Source organism: Papio anubis, chromosome 11, assembly GCF_008728515.1.
Source record: "Papio anubis isolate 15944 chromosome 11, Panubis1.0, whole genome shotgun sequence".
NCBI classification, from domain to species: domain Eukaryota; kingdom Metazoa; phylum Chordata; class Mammalia; order Primates; family Cercopithecidae; genus Papio; species Papio anubis.
In genome coordinates this window covers 50,705,524-50,727,079 of record NC_044986.1, presented here as the reverse complement: position 1 = coordinate 50,727,079, position 21,556 = coordinate 50,705,524, and the positions used below count along the sequence as shown (strand labels likewise).

Here is a 21,556-nt window from a genome sequence, read left to right as displayed (position 1 = left end):
ACTATCACAAGAACAGCAAAGGCGAATCCTGCACCCATGATCCAATTACATCCCACCAGCCCCTTCTCCAACATTGGAGGTTAGAATTTGACATGAGATTTGGATGGGGACACAAGCTCAAACCATATCACAATCCTAAGCAAAAACAACATAGCTTTTTTCAAACTATACTCTAAGGCTATAGTACTGATAACAAAACATGTTATTGGTACAAAATAGATACACAGACCAATGAAACAGAAAAGAGAATCCAGAAAGTCACACACCTACAATCATCTGATTTTTAAAAATAAGAAATGGGGAAAGGACCCTCTATTCAATAAATGGTACTGAGTTAACTGGCTAGCCATATGCAGAATTAAACTGGACCCTTACTCTCACCATCTACAAAAATTAACTCAACATGCATTAAAAGTTTAAGTGTAAGACCTCAAATTATAAGAATCTTAAAAGGAAGCCTAGGAAATGCTATTCTTGACATTTGCATTTACAAAGAATTTATGGCAAGTCCTCAAAAGCAATTGCAACAAAAACAAAAATTGGCAAGTGGGACCTATTTAAACTAAAGAGCTTCTGCCCAACAAAAAAAGACTATTAACAGAGTACAAATACAACCTACAAAATGGTAGAAAATATTTTCAAACTATGCACCTGCAAAGGTCTAACCTCCAGAATCTATAAGAAACTTAAACAATTTAACAAGCACAAACGAAATAACCCCATTGAAAAATTGGCAAAAGACATGAACAGACATCTCTCAAAAACAGACATACAAGCGGACAGCAAACATGAAAAAAAGCTCAACATCACTAATCATCACAGAAATGCAAATCAAAACCACAATGAGATACTACCTCCCACCAGTCAAAATGCTATTATTAAGAAGTCAAAAAACAAAAGATGCTGGTAATGCTGCGAAGAAAAGGGAATGCTTGTATACTATTGGCGGGAATATAAATTAGTTCAGCCAATGTGGAAATTTGGAGTTTCTCAAAAACCTTATGGTTTTTTGTTTTAATTTTGTTCATGTGATGAATCACAATTATTGAATTGCATACATTGAACCAATCTTGCATCCTAGGAATGAAGCTTACTTGATAATGGTAGATTAAGTTTTTTATGTGCAGCTTTATTTGGTTTGAAAGTATTTTGTTGAAGATTTTTGCATCTATATTCATCAGGAATATTGACCTATAGTTTTCTTTCTTCCTTGTGTCTTTGACAGGTTTTGGTATCAGGGTGATGCTGGTATTGTAGAATGAGTTAGGGAGGAGTCTCTCCTCCTTGATATTTTGGAATAGTTTCAGACTTGGTACCAGCTCTTCTTTGTATGTACCATTAGACCCACAATCCTATTACTGGTTATATATCTAAAAGAAAACAAATTGTTCTCCTAAAAAGTCACATGCACTTGTATGTTCATTGCAGTACTCTTCAGAATAACAAAGACATGGATTCAATCTAAGTGTCCATCAACAGTGAATTGAATAAAGGAAATGTGGTGCACATGCACCATAGAATTCTATGCAGCCATAAAAATAGGATGAAAACATGTCACTTGCAGCCACATGGATGCAGTTATAGGCTGTTATCCTAAGCAAGTTAACACAGGAACAGAAAACCAAGTAATTCATGTTCTCAGTTATATGTAGCAGCTAAATATTGCATAGCCATGGACATGAAGATGGCAATAACAGACATTGGAGATCTTGAAAAGGGGAGAGGGTGGAAGAGGGACAAGTATTTTAAAAACATCTATTGAGTACTATGCTCATTACCTGATGATGGAATCAATCATATCCCAAACCTCACAGTATACCCAGATAACAACCTGTATATTCTGTACCTCCTAAATATAAAAGAAAATTTGAAATTACTTTTTAAAAAGTTAGCATATGCCCCATTCCTTATTTGATCTACTAATAAAACGTGGTTTTCCTTTGAATGTTAAAAATGTAAGAAACTACTACTGAAATATTTAAAAAATATGTGACAATCATTGCTTAATGCTTTTTAAAAAACAGACATGTTATTTTAAGTGATTCGCTCATTTGGTTAGATTAAAATTTTACCTCACAATAACATAGAAAGCATTTCCATATGCCAGACACCACTCTCTAAAACAACATCTGTTTTACAAATAATGCAACTGAGCTTCAGAGATTTTAATTAACTTTCAAAGGTCTGAAGAGTGAGCAAGGTGCTAAATGTGACTAGTATTTAACCTAGGCAGTCTGTCTCCAAGGCTATGTTCTTTTTTATTTTTTTAAATACTTTAAGTTCTACGGTACATGTGCACAACATGCAACATGCAGGTTTGTTACATATGTATACATGTGCCATGTTGGTGTGCTGCACCCATTAACTCGTCATTAGCATTAGGTGTATCTCCTAATGCTATCCCCCTCACACACACAATAGGCCCCGGTGTGTGATGTTCCCCTTCCCATTTCCAAGAGATCTCATTGTTCAATTCCCACCTATGAGTGAGAACATGCGGTGTTTGGTTTTCTGTTCTTGTGATAGTTTGCTGAGAATGATGGTTTCCAGCTGCATCCATGTCTCTACAAAGCACATGAACTCATCCTTTTTTATGGCTGCATAGTATTCCATGGTGTATATGTGCCACATTTTCTTAATCCAATCTGTCACTGATGGACATTTGGGTTGATTCCAAGTCTTTGCTATTGTGAATAGTGCTGCAATAAACATACGTGTGCATGTATCTTTATAGCAGCATGATTTATATCCTTTGGGTATATGCCCAGTAACAGGGTGGCTGGGTCAAATGGTATTTCTAGTTCTAGATCCTTGAGGAATCGCCATACTGTTTTCCACAATGGTTGAACTAGTTTACAATCCCACCAACAGTGTAAAAGTGTTCCTATTTCTCCACATCCTCTCCAGCGCCTGTTGTTTCCTGTTTTTCTAATGATTGCCATAACCACATCATTGTATGGCCTCTTTTGATGTCAGTGGTAAAATTATACCTTGGACCAAGAATTGTTCTATTCATTTTAAATTCCTCAAATGGAATCATGGTTGCTTGCTGGAAGCTTAGACAAGAAAAGAAGAGTCGTAACCCACAATGGAAGGAAAACTGAAACAGTTTCTAACTCATGTGGTATGAATTATATGTAAGAGAATTATGTACGAATACAGAGACTAACATGTTTTGACACTATTTACATACAACTATAAAATAAGAAAGTATAAAAATATTTTCAATCTATACTTCATCTTTGGAGCAGCCTCCTACTGACAATTTGTTTCATATCCTGTCATTTTCCTAACGCCCCTGGCTTATCATTTATTATTATTATTACTTAGAACCTTAAACTTCTTAAGAATAAGTATGAACTTTTTGTCTCTGACCAAATGCCATTTATATGCAAGTCTGCTGTTGTTGATAGACTAGTTAGAATAAAACGAAATAATAGGAAATTGTTTGTTTTTTTTTTTTTTTTTGAGACGGAGTCTTGCTCTGTCGCCCAGGCTGGAGTGACGTGGCCAGATCTCAGCTCACTGCAAGCTCCGCCTCCCAGGTTCATGCCATTCTCCCGCCTCAGCCTCCCGAGTAGCTGGGACTACAGGCGCCTGCCACTTCGCCCGGCTAGTTTTTTGTATTTTTTAGTGGAGACGGGGTTTCACCGTGTTAGCCAGGATGGTCTCGATCTCCTGACCTCGTGATCCACCCGTCTCGGCCTCCCAAAGTGCTGGGATTACAGGCTTGAGCCACCGCGCCCGGCCGGAAATTGTTTTTTTAAAAGTTCAGATTGAGGTAGCTATGGTCTCATAGTAAATTGTGCTGGTGATAGCAATGATGTTGAGTAATTACCATGAATGAATTTGGTGGGTATTACTAGACAATGTTGTTGGAAAGTCTTCATCAAATTATATAATTCAATAAATAATGACAATAAGGTACATAAAATATCATTTGCTCCTTTCATGGTGAAATCTGAAATCAGGAAATAGTGATGCCAAGAGACTAAGCACAAGTAGCATATCCTATTCTTGAACTGAAACTGAATTACTTGCTATATCCTTAAGTTTACTCAGTTTATTTTGGTTTTGTTCAATCATTGTCTTTTTCCGTTACTTTGTTGACTGTAACTTTAGATCATATAACTTAGATTATTGTTCCATTGATTTTATAAAATCAAGTTCAGACTTTTTCTTTTGGATGAAGCAGTCAAAATGTAAAACAAGTAGTATCTGTCTTAATATTTCACTCTTGTGTGTATTTTCCTGAAGATGAATATACCAAAGATCAACAGGAAAAAATGAGAACAGTCCCTCTACTGCTGCTTATGACATGCAAATTGAAAACAGAATGCTTGTGTAGCATGAAATGTAAAGACAACACAGTACCCTCTTTGAAAGGGGAGCCAAATTGCTTTGAACTTAGCAATAGATTCATTGTGTGTGTGTGTGTGTGTGTGTGTGTGTGTGTGTGTGTGTGTATGTAAATGCAAACACATGAGCAAGAGACTAGATGACTCTCAATAACCAAACTGATAATAGAGAAATGTTGACAGGAATAGAGGTTTCACAAAATCTGCAACTCTTCCTTGATCTTTCTGTGGAATCTCACCGACACGTTTCAGAGACATAGTGGGACCAGTAGAGGAGTGTGAGAACCCCATTACTTTTTTTAAGCTTCAAGTTCAAGGAGTCTATTTTTCCCTAGTAAATGTAATCCATCAGAGTATATCTAGCTTGGTATCTGGGATAGGAATTCAAGCAAATTTTTGTCCCTACAGACTACCAGTGACATTTCCTGTAATTACTTTTATTCTTAATAAAAATACATTTCACAATCCCGTATATAACTGAGATCTGGCATCACTGAATATTTGGGAAAGCTAAGGGCTTATTTACTACATTTACTATCAGCCCTTGGATCAAGGAAAAAAAATAGAAAAAAACCATTTTATTCAAATATGTTCCTCATGAAAATAAGGATACTATAAAAAGCAAATGTATGCCTATTCTGCCTGTACATTTTGCCACCCTTATAAGAAATTACCATAGATTTTCTCATTTTGTCCTTGTTGTAAAAATATATGAGTTAGTTGTAATTACTCTTATCCCCATTAATGAAATACAAGAGGTTAATAATTTGTCCAATATTATACAACTGTTAAAAAGCAAAGTTAGGATTTGAACTTAGGTTTTGTGACCCCAAAGCACATGTTCACAACCACTATAATATATTAGAAATCCATTTCTTTAACATCTTAAAGCAAATCCCCGAAAGATTTGAAATGATTAAAGCTAAGGATTTGATAGATTATTCATTTTATTACTTTTCCATAGAGGAAGATACTTCCTAATTCAGCAAATAAATTAAGTGATTATGTTAAGTCAAATACTCTACTGGGTGCCACAGAGTTCACTGGTGATTTACGCAGCTTGTAAGGAATAGCTTAAAAGTTCTAAGATGACAAAAAAAAGGTAAGTTGATCTTTGACATAATTTAAACTTTAGTATTTGAAATTTCTTAGTTTTATTCCTTTAAGATACAATTTGGTAAAATCATAAAACAGCTTGGAATTCTAATAGAAATTATAGACAATTGGAAGCAGGTGAACATTTTTCTCCTTTCTTTTTTTTTTTCATCACTTTATTTTATGATTGTGAGCTCTCTCTAATCTTTCATAACTTCTTCCAAATAACCTCAAAGTCTTGCAGAATTCTCTGCACCTTTTTTTTTTTACTTTATTGGTAGCCTTTCACATCTGCTGAGATATAACCAATGACCTTATATTTAGATAACAAATTATCCATCCATTTTTTCCTGACTACAGTAAGTCTTCAGTTAATATTGTCCATAGGTTCTTGGAAATTGAGACTTTAAAGGAAATGACATATAATGAAACCCAATTTTATTATAGGCTAAACAAAATATAAACAAGTTAAGTTCCCATGGCATAGTTATGGTTACAGAAACATCACCACACTTCTAAATAAAGACAAAATAATTATTATATTCAATATTGAAATAAATGTGAGCTATACGTTCATTAAAGAAAGATTAATCAAAAAAAGTGAGATAATTATTTACCAGTTCAGAGCCTCCCATCAGGGAGCCTGCTAGCCCAGTAGCTCAGGGTATAAGGCAGGAACCTACCCTGGACAGGATACCATTCCTTCTCAGGGCCACGCACGCACACCCCCACACTCTCACACTGGTACCATGTAGCCATACCAATGAACCTAGCATGCACATCTTTGAGATGTGGGAGGACACTGGAGTACCCAGGGAAAGTCCACACAGATTTGGGGAGAAGTTGCCAACTCCACACAGATAGTGACTCAGGCCTGGAATTAGTTGTTGTTGTTGTTGTTGTTGTGTTTTTTTTTTCATTGTTACAATGAAATGACATTGAGTGAAGCAATGTCATTCAAGGACCTGTTGTACTTTCATTTGAGAAAGACATTTGAAAAATTAAAAAGAAAAGGAATTAATGTACAGAGTATTGTTTTAATTTTATTGTTTACAAATTTGATTGAGGCCCTTCATTTTTGCCTTCAGTAAATAATTACTTGAAATAAAAAATGTGCCAGGAAAATCTGCCCCGTGGACACAACCACGAGGAATAGAAACAAGGTCGATGTTATCACTGAGTTTCTTTCTGTGAATAATCAAGTAATCGTAAATTGATATTATGAAGCAGAGTTATGAGAGTGTATATAGGGGCACCATACCTAGTCAAGGGATCAAAAACTATTTTGTTTTGAGAAAATAGGAACATGGAAATAGATGAGACTAGAGAGAGAAGGAGAAGGTATATTGTGCAGGACTTTGTAGGTTATATAAAATGTTAGTTTACATTCTAGAATCATATTTGTGATGAGTTGTAGATGGCCAAAATATTTCAGCTTATAACCTAAAATAAATGGTAAATTATTTTTAAAATAAGCAAAGTTTTAATTATAAAGATCACTCTGCTTAAAGATAGAAAATTAAATTAGAATAAGGACAAGATTGATTGTAAGGAAAGCAGTTAGGAAAACCTATTTGATTAGTTAAGAGATAGTCTGATACTACTGCAGATTGAAAACAATGAGTGGATATCACAAGTTTCTCTTTAGGAGTTTAATTCAAGACTTATTGATTGATGCATTTTGGAAAGCTAGAAAGATGGGTAAAGTGAAATGTGACTTCCTAGTTTCTGGCTTATGCGGCTTGGTGCAGAATTATGCCATTCGCTGAAATAATATATATTGGAAATGTCCAGTTTTGGGCTACGATAGCAACTGGGATGCGATTTGGAGTGCTACATTTAAGACAACTTTGAAATTGCAAGTACAGAAGTTGTCTGGGCAAATGGGACCCAGGCTCAGAGGAGAAATATGGGGAAGAAATTCAACACACAAGTTATTAATATATGGGGCAATTAGTATGTTAATATATCTGTTAAAGTAAAAGGTTTGAAGTTTTATTGAAAACACATTGATCAATGTTTAACATTTTGAGAATAGGCTAAAGTAGGAATAGAATTTTATTTCCTGGCTGCTTCCTCTTAGTTTTACAAAATGAGCATATTTGGAAAATCCTAGATTTTTAAAAGCCTTTGTCTGACCTCTCTGTAATATGCTCTTAAAATTCAGGCTACAATGAAAACAGAGTATCACAGGTTTAGTATCTGTGAGATCAGGCATTATTTGTCTTTTTAATTCTTCTCTTTGGATTTTATATCTCATCTATTGCGTATGAATATTTTTAAATATATGGCTTATTTTTAGCATTATGACAAGTTTGCAGAAATAAGCCATACTGAGCATTCAGATATTGGTATTCATATCCTGTACTTGGATATGGAAAATGAGTATAGGCCTAACAGGCTAGAAACTTTAGGCATGAAAAACAATGAATTTGTGATTTAACCAGGACAGTCAAGGGTGAAATTAAATAGATTAAGGAGGTCCATTCCTAAGGTACAAGTATCAGCAGCTCACCTGACTTTCCTGTGGCAGACAGATAATCCACAGACTATAGAGTACAATCTCCCCATTCCCCAAATTGCTTTCTAGTCTTCCCTTTGATTTACATTTGGATATTTTCATACATAATGTATAGTTGACTGTTACCTCCAAGTTACTTTCTTTTCAAGACAATTCTAAATATAATTGTTCTTATTAAAAATGCTTTTGTGCACTTCAAAACTAATTAATTATACTTTCCTGAATGCATCATTTTAAAACACTTTGTTATGAACAGTGTTATCAATAGATTATTTATTATGTGTCTGCCTAACCTCTTTTCATTTTGTGTTTTGAGTCTTTAAAAAGTTTAAATTATTTTTGTATGTATCCAGAAGTATATGTAGCATACAAAAAGAAATGTTTTATTGGGGAGAATTTTGAATCTACTAAAAGAATAAATCTTAGTGGGAATTATCTAAGGGTACTGTAGCAGGAGAAAATGTAGTTAAGCAGCTTCTTCTGGAATGTTTCTGCTATCGAGGGATTAGTGAGAACAGAGACTTTCAAGCAACTCTTACGGAGAGGTTTTAATGGAAGATTGTAGCTTGGCAGGCTACAGTGTGGAAAAAGTCAACAAACATTCTTTCAGAACCAGTATCAGGTTCTGAGGTTACCGAGATGAAAATGATGCAGGCTTGGTCTGAAGGAACTCTTGTGAGAGAGAAAGACATGTTAGTATGTTGTCAATGGTACAATTAGTCCAGTGGGATACAGTGTGTACTGCAGGAATACTGAGAAAAAGCATTTAATCTACAGTGACAATGAGAAAGATTTTCAAGAAGAGTTGATGCCTGACAGATTCTTGAAAGAGGAATAAAATTAACCAGGGGAAGAAGAGTGGAAAGTATGTTTTAACAGTTGATGCAACACACATACATTTGGTTTGGTATGAATGGAGAATTAACTTTGGTGGAGAAATTAAGGTGGAGAGTGAGGAAGGGCTGGAACATGAAGATATTATTTGGCTTAGCTTCATAAAGCCTACCTTTAAAGTTAATAGTAATAAATTGTAAAAAGGTTTAAAAATATTTATATCCAAATTTCCCCTTTTTGTATTTTTCTATATTCTGCTTGCCCATAAAGTTGTTGATTAAATATTTATTCCTCTACCAATATTCTCACTAAAATACATACATTTTATCCATTTTCAGTAGGTATTATGGCATTGGCACACAGTGACATGAGTGTGTATATGTGTAGTGAGTACATATGAGAGAATGTATACCTTACAATATGGAACAGTGCTTTCCAAAGCCTAATTATTCATTTCTGTGTGCATAATAATTGACCGAATTTTATAAAACAGTAAATAAATAAGGAAGTTGTGAAATCATTTTTCAAGTAACATGAAAATTTGGAAGGCTTTAATCAAAATTAATTTGCACTAAGTGCAAATATGTGAAATATCTAATTCTACGAAAAGAAGCAGAGATTTCCTAGGCAGAAAAAGGTGACAATGAATTTAGATAACAAAATTTTCCTAAAAATACAAGGAACATTCCAGCAACAGTAAGAGTATTCACGTAATTGAAGGACAGGTTGCTTAATTCTCAATAAAGGATGTTGAGGCCATGTGAAGAAACTTTGTTCTTCTGATTCTTTTTTTCCCTTTTCTCCAAAAGAAACATGTAAGGTTTTTGTTCAGAGGACTGCCATTATTTCACTTTTGATTTGGGTACATGAAAATCATCCTCATGAAAGGAATAGATGAATGCAGGATGAGAACAAGACTTCTGGGAGATCAGCGAGGAAACTAAATCAAGAGCAGAGATGACAAATAATGTAGTGCTGAGCTCTGTCGGAGGGCATAAGGAGAGGAAGAGGCATAATGAGTATGAGATACTTTAGATCTGAAAATGTTATGACTTGGAACTCCTTGAATATTGACAAGTATAAATAGAGAAAATTTGTAGCTCTCCCAGCTTCTTTGCTTCATATGAGAGAGTACATACCTTACAATACAGAACAGTGCTTCCCAAAGGTCTAATTTTTCATGTATATGTATCTACTAAATGGCAGAATTTTAATAAATGAGTAAATAAACCTTGAAATTATTTCCCAAATAACACACGAATTTGGAAAATGTTAAGCAAAATTAATTTCCCCTGCTGTACAGAAGTGTGCCGTGTATGTATAACTGCATGACCTAGCCCTCTCAGCCTCACAGAGTACTTCCTAGGAGAGTACTTTACGTCTCAGAGATGCACATTTGACATCCTGCAGGCAAAGCTTTCGCATTTCAACTGTCATGGATGTTATAGCTCATGATACTATTTTTATGTTCATTATCATGTGATACCTGGCAGGATATTATCAGTGTTTGAAATAATGAATTAGTCATCACTACTGATTGACAGGCACTATTCTTAAAGTTTTTTCAGCATACAGATAACACACTGTTCATAAGTAATTCTTATTTATCTTTTCATAAGAAACATAGCAATTTATGTTATTTTCAAGTCTTTTTGTAATGGCTTTTAAAATGCTAATGATGTGTATTATCTAGTGAATGTGTTAGTATTATATTAGAAGTACAAAATCTGATGGGAAGTTTATATATTCTATTTCCACAAATCATTAGATAATATTATGGTATAATGCTTTTTATATCTTTAAATCTCTCACTAAATATATACATATATTCTTTCTTCCTTTCTTTCTTCCATTTTTCTGATCTGCTTCCATTGATGACTCTATACTTTTGACTCCAGACTGGCAATATGAGGGTAAGATGACAAAAATAAAAACCCCAAACAACTTCATGAGCATTGCTTGTCTGTCTTTGTTTTATTCTCTTTAGAACATTATTAAAATTCTATTCACTCGCTCTAATTAGACCCTTTATCACAATTAAAGTCCAATTATGTTTGTTTGTGTTGTGATGCTTTAATTACAATTTATCCTTGTTAATCATCCCTTTATGTTATTTCTTTGGGTTAAATTTCCATCACATTATATATGTCCTGAAGGACTTCTGTTCTCCAGTGGTGCCTGCTGGTGCTTTCTCAGTAAGATTTGAGTAGTTTGTGGTGCACAGAGTGATTGTATTATGATGTGGTAAGGAATCTGTGTCATTATTATAAAATATTTTAAAATAATATTAAAAGTAGTGATGCATATCAATTAGGTTGCAAGATTTTCCTTTTTAAATATTAATATACATCTCAATGAATTTTTTCTCAGTGTGTGTGCCCCTGCAGTCAATTCTTACTTTTCATTATTTTCTCTCTTTAGATTGCAAACTAGCTAGGGGAGGACCTCCAGCTACCATAGTTGCTATTGATGAAGAGAGTCGGAATGGTGAGTGAGTTTTTTTATTTTACAAATGTCTCATCTAAGAGAGTTTTCTTCAGATTTTAATTCTCAATCTGCTATAAGTGGAGGTATTAAAATGAAAGTTTCAACCCACATCCATGAATAATTATCCTCTAGTATGGGCTTCAATTATGCCATTCTCTGGAAATTCATGCTTTACTTGGAGTACATTATAAAAGCCTCATTTGATTAATATAAATATTTAGTTTTAATTTAGAATAAATTATTTGATTCAGAGTCAACTCAAGAATGCATCCAGATATGGGCTGGAAGTTGACCATCATGTATATAGTCATTGAACTGAAACACAACGTATTCCTCCAAAGAAATGGACCACAAAATAAGTCTTGCATTGCTAACTTATATTGGCCGGGATCTGGTAAGGATCTAGATCCACAGTCGATTAGACATGGTAATTGTGACTGATTAACATGAAAACCAAATGTGCTTAGAAAGTGAGAACATGAAATAAGGTCAAGAACAGAGAAAGAAGTCTGAATTTTCACTTGGGCCGTCTGAGGTAATTAACAATATCTAATTCATATCCAGTTCCTCTTTGGAAAAACTCTTTTTTTCCTTATCATTAGTGTTCTTGTTCTGCAGCAGCTGCCTTGACTCTCTGAACTTTAATGTAGAAATATTTCAATTGTTTTCTCCTCAACTGGGCAGCAGTGAAATGGTTATCTCTTGGGACAATGTTTCTATTCTCTTGGGACTCCGTTTCTATTTTAAACTAAGTATGTAAATGTGGTCTGTGGCTCACTTTGTCTGCTAATTACATGATAGACTCTTCCATTAAGCTTGTACTTAATATTTACTCTAAAGTACGTTCTTGCACTTTTGTATTTTTTACAAAATAATTATGTCAATTGCCTTATTAGAAAGTGATCTTTTTTCTTGTAATTCAATCTACACATCTGCATGTCCTTTGAAAACGTGTATGGGCAATTCCTGCATCAGTTTACTTGTTCGTGATTGATTGTGCTGCATTACCGATGCTCCTTTTACTCGTTTAAAGAATTGACACAGACGTATATTCCTGCACATTCTTTGAAATCACTCAGAAATATCTACAGTACTGCTGGCCTCTGTTTAAACAAATTTAAGCATCAACAAAATGTTTGCCACATTAAGTGATTACAAAAACGTGAACATTTTGAGTACGTTTTTAAAATCTATCTTTATTGATAATAAAATCATATCGAGTTAGTGTTATTATGATGCATTTATGTAAGTTGGAAATAAATCCCAAATGTGTCTACAGTAGAGAAAAAATATCAAAATACTATAAAGTAAAAGATACACAAAAAAAGATCCTGTCTTCTAATGATGAATTATGGCTTCCTTATGGTTAACTATTTTTAAAGAAAGAAATCTATATTTTCTAAATATTCCACAGTGAAAACAGTTAACCTTTTTAACCAGAAATAAAAATTCAATAAACATAATGCAATGTTTATCAACAATTTCATTTCTAATTGTTAACCGATTCCCTTGAAAATATAAGCTGAGCTGAAATAAAACATTTAGTTTTCCTAAGCAAATTTGTTTTAATGTGTGATTCTGTATAGAGCTTATTTTGCCAACTAGGTAATTATAGCAACAGCAATGATGATAGTTTATTTCCTTTTGTGCTGATTAGATCCTGCTTTTCAAAGGAGCGTAGGAACTCTATGAAGATGTTGCCATAGCATTGCTGTACAGTTGCATGTGGTGAAAGTTCAGTATTTCTGTTTTAGAAGAAAATGGCATGATATAGTGTAGTAATGTTGTGCTCCTTACTTGGCATATTTTGTAGAAACTGCCAGCTACTCAGAAAGCTGCCAGAGTTATTTAAGTGTCACCACAAGAAGCATAAATACCGATCTAGAGAATAATGTTTTGCATTTCTCTTTTGCATTAAATTTCTAAAAATATGGTGATCAAATGAACCTCTGCCAGATATTATAATGTAGTGTTTTAATCATTCTTGTCTTAAAAATCTAAGGGAAAAATCCATACAAATGTTTTTATATTTTTCTTTAGGCAATCTAAACTTCCCAGTGACACAGTTATTTTTGGCCATGTTGGGTGGCTCATGCCTATAGTCCCAGCATTTTGGGAGGCTGAGGTGACTGGACTGCTAGAGCTCAGGAGTTCAAGAGCAGCCTGGCCTACATGGCAAACCCTGTTTCTACTAAAAGTACAAAAATTAGTCAGGTGTGGTGGCACCCCACTCATAGTCCTAGCTACTTGGGAGGCTGAGGCACAAGAATCACTTGAACCTGGGAGGCCGGGAGGGGAGGTTGTAGTAAGCTGTGATTGTGATCATTCCACTGCACTGAAGCATGGGCAGCAGAGTGAGATCCTGTCTGAAAAACAGAAAGAAAAGAAAAGAAATAGTTATTTTTAGCCTTGGTCTGTACTCTCTTAATTTCTCATTTCCAGTATCTTTTAATTGGTAGTAATAACACATGTGGATTTCCTATTTTACCAGAATGATGAGCACTCATTTTTAAAGGCTTTGAGGCTTCTTTGAAAAGAAAGGCTTAACAAATCTTTAATCAGCTAAATTAGTAAATTTACTTCAAATCAACTTGCCTGTGGCTCACTTAACTGATGTCTATTGCTAAACAATCTCTATAGCTAAATACATTCACTACTAAAACAAAGCATCTAAATAGCTCATTTTTTGCTAATTGTTTATGTAAGTCATTGAGCTACATTTATAGAACACTTATTTATACACATGTCTCTATCTTTCAAAGACTTTCATAATTTGTGGGATGAAAATATTCTTTGTGAATATATATGTCAATTGCATTTATACATATGTGCATGCTTGGAAGAATTACAAGTTTAACAGACAGAGATCCATAAGCTTCTTTCTCACCCTGGTCTCTGTTAGATGCTTTCGCTTCCTGATCTTTGTCCTCAACAGCACCTTAATGACAGATTCATTACATTATCTTGGGCTGAACAAGAGATTATTTTCATCACAACTACTGGTAATACTAAGCTTACATTGTAAAGGGGCAAAGTGGGCACACAAAGAGATATGTTGGTTCCTGACTACCACCAGAAAGCTCTTGAACTAGCATGTAGAATGCATTTAGTATGTAATTTCATTTTGAGGGGAGAATGCATTTGAGAAACAGATCACATTATCTATGTTTAATTAAATGAGAATGTCTAAAATGTCTTTCTGAACAGATATTTTCTAGTTTCTCTTGACTCTACGTTGCTTAGAGCATTGAAGCCTTACTGAAAGGAGAGAGGTGGGGGCAGTTACTCTGGGACATTTAAAGACCTGCCACTAAGTGCCAGCCACATCAGAGTCCTTGGCTGCTTTACAGCAACTATAGATTGACATTAAACAGACTTTGGAACCACTCATTCAAACTAATTCTCAGAATCTACTGAAGTGTACAGACGCTGCTATGTAAAGAGAAGGAGAAAATGATTTTAAGTCATGGTTAGAACACACCACTGTGACTGTACAGAAATGGATAGATTCAGAGGCAAAAGGATATCACTACGTGAAAGATTAGAAGACCCACCCTGAAGGAGCTTCATGAATTTAAAGTTTAAAATATATTGCACACTCTTAGTAAATTTGGGAAATGAAAGGTAATTCTGAGGTATCTCCATGATTTGAAAGCAGCATCAACCAAGGATGCCATGATAGACTCAGTGAAGAAGTTTACATTTAGATTGTACAATTTTTTTAAAGTTATTTGGGGAGTGAGTTGCTTGTGGAAATTTATCGATGTAAGAATGGAGGAAGCACCAAAGTTCAATTACTGGCTTTGAAATAAAGCTCATGAAGAATTTCTTCGTACAGAACTTTCCTAAGCAGTATTTCTCTATCCTCTCTTCCTTACACCGGTTCTCTCAAGGTCTTAGATTTTACCATTCCTTTTCTTCAAAGCTTTTCTTCTCTAAATTTCCTTTTACCATAAACTATTCTTTCACTTCTTCCTTTCCTTATGATCAAATATTGACTGTTAGATTACTGATTTATGTTACTGAGCTAATTGTGCTGTGAGTTTCTTACCTGTTAAGAATGGAAAATCTGATCACTACCTTCATTTTTGAATAGAGTGCAGTAATCAACAGTATAAAGGTTCTTAGCAAGTACTAGATAAAAATAGTAATTCAAAAACTATCTTGAAACATTTTTTGGACTTAAAATATTTCCTACAGCAGTTTTCAAAACAAATATTCAAATGCCAACTATTCCTAAATTGAGTTACTTATGTAATTCAATGAAATGTAAGTGATGTCATGTGATTTAATGAATATGAAAGTACTTGATATTCCTTCATCCATGACTACTTCATACAAATTTGACATATATACTAAAACGAACATTTATTTTATATTTATTTCAGGTAGTGTAGTTTAAGCAAAGTATGTATACTTACTTTTCAGTATAAATAGAAATGAATCTCTTAAGTATACTCAATAATAAAAGTTTTATGAAATTGTTATAATCTATGCACTGTTAAAGTACACTACTTTTTATTAAATTCAAATGGGTTTATTCAACAAAATGTAGATATATACTAATATATTGAGTGCTTTTTTGTTTTTTTGTTGTTTGTTTGTTTGTTTGTTTTTTGAGATGGAGTCTGTCACCCAGGCTGGAGTGCAGTGGCTCAATCTTGGCTCACTGCAACCTATGCCTCCCGGGTTCAAGCTATTCTCTTGCCTCAGCCTCCCGAGTAGCTGGGACTAGAGGCATGTGCCACCACGCCTGGCTAATTTTTGTATTTTTAGTATAGACTAGGTTTCACCATGTTGGCCAGATGGTCTCAATCTTTTGACCTTGTGATCTGCTCGCCTCAGCCTCCCAAAGTGCTAGGATTACAAGTGTGAGCCACCACACCTGGCCTATTGAGTGCTTTTTAAAAAATCCACCAAAGCAACTTGCCATTGATGACAAGAATCAAGATTTTTTTGCCATTGATCCAAGTTTTTGCTTTCTAGATTCTCCATTTTGTCATATAGTAATCCTTGGTTCTCAAGCCAAAAATGCTGGCCTGGTTAGCACTAAGCTCTTTTCATGTACCTCAGGACACATTGAAAACTAGGATATTGCTTTTACTGTCATCTGTATGTTTGCTTTTGAAAATTTACAATTTTACAGAGCAGTGCTTTGAGTTGTCAGACTTGGGTATGGTTGAGAGGGTTGCTTCTTAAGTTGGTTTTGAGTAAGAAAGACAATAGTTCCTAGTCAAAGTATAGGAGTAAAATTATTCTCCCAAATTTGTCTTCATTTTTACAACAAAGTAGCTGACCTAGAATATAAGTGAAGACCACCTGCTTGCAATTCTCTCATTCCCTATTACAGACAATCTTGAACACATGCCCAATACATAATTTTGTTGTTCAATCAATAAATCATTTCATTAATCACTTATTTACTTAGTTGTTTATTCAAGGTATGATTATCGACACCCTGTACTGTGTGAGAATCTGTTGTGGTACTGATGATGCATCAGAGAAGGAAACAGGCAAAACCGCTTTCCACATGGAGGTAGAGACAGGTAACTATAGGGAGAAAAAATGAAACAGAGCGAGAAACCAAGGAGTGATGAACAACTGAGGAGGCAGTGACGCTGTTTCAGATAGAGGACTTGTTTCTTTGAGGATACTACATTTGAGCAAAACTGTATAAAGTTAAGACTGAAGACCTGAGCCATGCATTCACCGAGGAAATTCACATTATAGACAGAGGAATAAATTCAAAGACTCTGAAGATGAATATGACTGATAAGTTTAACAAATGGCAAGAAGATAGCTGGATAAGATGAGAAAGAGCAAATGTGGTTGAAATAGAGAAGATGGATGTTGATTGAATGTATGTAGATTAGTCAAAAATGTTTTTGACTTTTTAATTGATTTGCCAACAAATCAGTTGATGGTGGCCTCATCTAGCAACATATAGTTTACAAAGAATAATTCTTTTTTTCATCTTTCATTCAATGTCCTAGTAGTACATAATTAAAAATTCAAATTCACAACTGTGTGTAGATATGTTTGTTCACAATCACAGATAACTTTATTCTTTAAAAATATGTTTTACTCAGAAAAAAATCAGAAAATGCATTAAATCATTCAGTTTGGCTCAGTGGTATCACTGCCTCATTTAACATATAGTAGAGGATTATTGCGGTCATCCCAAAAGTCAATATGAACATGATAGATTTCTATTGTAAAGTAATATTTAGTGTCAGAAAATGTAATAGTGTGGTATCATCAAAATTAATAAGTGATTTTTGTTATATTACATTATCTTTAAAAAATCATTAATAGCATCTCTTTAAAAAATTATCAATAACAGCAGCTTCACATTTCAGATACATCCTTACAAACATACGTACTTTGCTTGATAAAATGATCTTCTTTATTGAATATATTTTGGTAAAAATTGATTAATGTGCTAGGTTTTATCTTAGTACTTCGGGACAGGCAAGGGGTGAGCATATTTGTGAGAAAATAGCAAATAGCTTCCACCAATATTCTCTATGGAGTTTATTCAGTATCTTTACAAGGGTTTATTTAGAGATATGAGGGATCTTATTGACAATAGTTAGACTAAATATTATAAATGACTTAAAAACAGTAAGTGATTAATTTTCATGCTACACTTGAGACTCTACCAAATCTTGCAAATAATCTAAAATTTCTTTTCAATGAGTATGTTTTATGGAATACTGTTATAACAAATATTTTCTTTCTGTTTTTCTATTACTGATTATCAATTGATACCTCTACTAGAATTTCCATTCTGTATTGCATAGCAAATATTAAAGTTTTGCTAAGTAAATGTTTTATTTGTATTATTTGAATATTCTTTTGACATCTTGGACCTTGATGTATTTGAAATAATGTTTCACAATAAATAGATTTGTTTCAGTTAAAACTATTTTTTGAAGTCCATTTTGAATCCCAGGAGAAAAGCAATTATTTCAATTTTATTTCAGCCAATTTCAAATTCCAGCTAAATCTCACAAAATATATTTCTTCTTCATACTTTTTCATGCTTTCTTAAAAACATTAACTATATGCTACTCCTTGCTTTCATTTTTTTCAGGAGAGGTAAATCAGTTAATACTCATGATAGATTTTTAGTTGACTAAAATACCAGCAATTTAAAATTAACAGAGAATTATTATCCTTTCACATAATCCTACATTGCGAACCTTGTATATTTCTCTGATTAAAAATCACTATTTTATATAAAGTATTTATTATTGTTGGTAGATAAAACACTGATAGGAAACTGTGTGAACATTACTATAATTATATATATGTTTTCTTTAGGATTCTAAGATTACCTTACCTTTGAGTTTTTCAATTATTGACTATTAGTTAAACTTAAGACTACACAAAGATGTGCCTTCTTCATTCTGTGATATAGTTGATCAGAGATAGCACTAACATTTTAACAATATGTAAAAGAAATGTCTTCTGTAAATCTTATTACATGAATAAAACATATAATTGTTTTTATGTTAACAAAGTGGTCAGAAAACAAGAAGAATTCCCTGTAAAAAGAATTTTGTAAGCCTGTAAATACAAAGCCACACTCTAGGGATAAGACACACCTGCAAGCCTGTGGCTAATATTTTTCTGCAAACAACTGTCAGCACCTTTTGTCTCAGAATAGAGAATATTTGGATCATTATATTAGATTGCAATTTCGGTGAGGGCAAAGACTGTATTTTTTCATTCATTGCTATAATCCACGAATTGCTCCTGGTACATAGTAGGCATTTCAAATGCTATTGTATGAGTAACTGAACCACTAAGATTAACGTGAATTTCACAAATAACAGCTGCAAGGGACTTAAATGAGACTTATCTGCCTATTTAGGATAGTTTGGAGCATTACTATGATTAAGATTTTTTAACATAATTAACCCTTAATTGAAATTCACCTTGCATGTATAAAAATAGGTAGTGTGATTATTTTTAATTTCAAGTAATTTTTTTGCTTGAATTACCGTGTCTACAATGAAGACAAAAATTTATTTTTGTATTCACTAAGATTTTTTTGAAATAATAGAAAATAATATAACAGTATTCTAATGTGAGGGAATGCTGGTGTGTTTGTATGTATGCATATAAAATAATACTGAATATTATTTTAGCCAGGCATGGGGGCATGTGCCTGTAATCCCAGCTACTTGGGAGGCCAAGGCCCAAGATTGCTTAAACCCAGGAGGCACAGTTTGCAGTGAGCCAAGATTGCACCACTGCACTCCAGCCCAGGTGACAGAGTGAGACTATATCTCATAAATAAATAAATAAATAAATGAAACTGAATATTCGGCCAAATCAAAGAAAAATAAATCTAACACTAAAGTATTTTAAAACCGATATTATCATAAATTAAAGAATAAAATATACATATTTTATGTATTCATATTTTTTATTTTTTTTTACATTTAAGAGTATTTCATAAAATGAAAAACCTGATTATTCAGATAACCAGGTAAATTTATAAAATTATATTTTATTTTAGTTATTTTGGGGTATTAGATAATTTCATATGACAGATGAAGTTTATCAGCCTTGTCATGTGATATGATTTAATGGCTGTGTAAAAATACTGTCTAATTCTTGGAAAATGGTTCACTTTAGTTTTTAACTTTTGATGATAAAATCTTCACTTAGGTCTTTTAGCCTTTAAGGGAAGTTAGATAAAGTAGACACATGCATCACGAAATGATATTTTTAAAGAGTATAATTAGACAGAATATAATATTTTGAATTAAAGAAAATAATGGAAAGTCAAATTTTACTTTCATTAATAATTTGCTGTCTACTCCACGTGTTAGTAATTTTAAAATATAATTATTCTGCATGAGTAAATATTTTTTATTTAAATACTCTAAGAAACTGCAAACGATTTAACATCAATATGTCATGTGATTTTGCAGTTCATGAAATGAGAATAAAAACCATTTGCAATTTGACATTTCTAATTTAAAATTAAAATTAAATTTTCAGAGGTAGTAACTATATTTTGATAATCCTTCATTAAAAAATTAAAATGAAAGATAATGCCATTTTTATAGGATAGCAAGATATTGCATGTACAGTTAATTGGTACACATATACGCATCATCCCCCAATAATACACACACACACATACACACACACACACACACAATTCCAGAAATATCTATACCATGTTCAAAAATCAATAGAGTTTTTAAAAATTCAAGCTATGATAGGTTTCCCGAAACCATACCTGCATCGACACTAGTGAAGAAAGAATATTCTGTATTTTTAAATTTAATAAGAATTCTTATTCAAATTTCAGTAATCCATACTAAATTTATATCATGGAAACTTTATGTTTTATTTGACATCTTGGTGGACAGAAAGATATCTGGAGGTCAAGAACCCTAGAAGGGGTGTTTTGAATTTTCTCTTAAGAAATAAATTGTTGGCTTTGGACATTATAAATAACACCACCAAATATCAACTTGGAATTTGAAAGATGAAATATCTGGGCTTTAATTATTGAGCTTGATTAGCAGGTATTAGTGCTTTTATAAAATCGAGATAAGGGTTATGGTATGTTTTCTTAAATGTTTGGTTAGTGTCCAACTGGGCTTCAGAGTTCATTTGAAAACACTCCCCCAAAGAAAAAAATATTTAAGCACTGGCATACCTTATTTGACCCATAATTTCAAAGTATTTTGGGGTCATAGAAAACATATCCAGGGACTTGTATTAAACAATGCTCTTAAACATGTATAGAGGAAATTTGAACCTAAATGTATAGTAGCTATATAAATCTATTTCAATCATATTTTAGAAAGGTTGGCTACATATGTGTTTGGTTTGAGAATGAGAGTTAAAATTCCAGTTTAAAGAGTCTTTTCCAAATTTGATGTGATCACCCAAATGCATTATGCATAAAATGACCTTATGATATATCACATAAACTGAATACATCAGTTGAGACTTAATATGGAAATAAATAACATGATAATCAATATGAATCAAGATTTTCTGTAGAAAATCAACTCTATAAAACTGGTATCTGATGTAGCAATCTGTGAAGTGCTATTCTCTGTTTCTGGTGGTAGGCGTGAAGAGGCTGCAGGTCATCTAGGCTGGCAGTTGGGGAGGAAAAGTTACTGCAAAGCAGAGGAGAGTGAGGGCAAACTGATGTCCATGAAGCCAAATTAGAATCCATGGGGACAATAATTGTAACCCATATCTGTTACCACCTTTAACC

At 33.4% G+C, this 21,556-nt stretch overlaps 1 protein-coding gene across 4 annotated transcripts in view; it reads left to right on the top strand.

Moving 5' to 3' along the window:
* PCDH15 (protocadherin related 15) overlaps window positions 1-21,556 on the top strand; it is a 914,927-nt gene that overhangs the window by 136,288 nt on the left and 757,083 nt on the right. For all 4 annotated transcript variants that reach the window (XM_031652624.1, XM_031652623.1, XM_031652625.1 and 1 more), the window contains exon 2: window positions 11,230-11,295. In XM_031652624.1, the coding sequence (XP_031508484.1) occupies window positions 11,230-11,295 (66 nt within the window). The remainder of the gene's footprint in view (window positions 1-11,229; window positions 11,296-21,556) is intronic.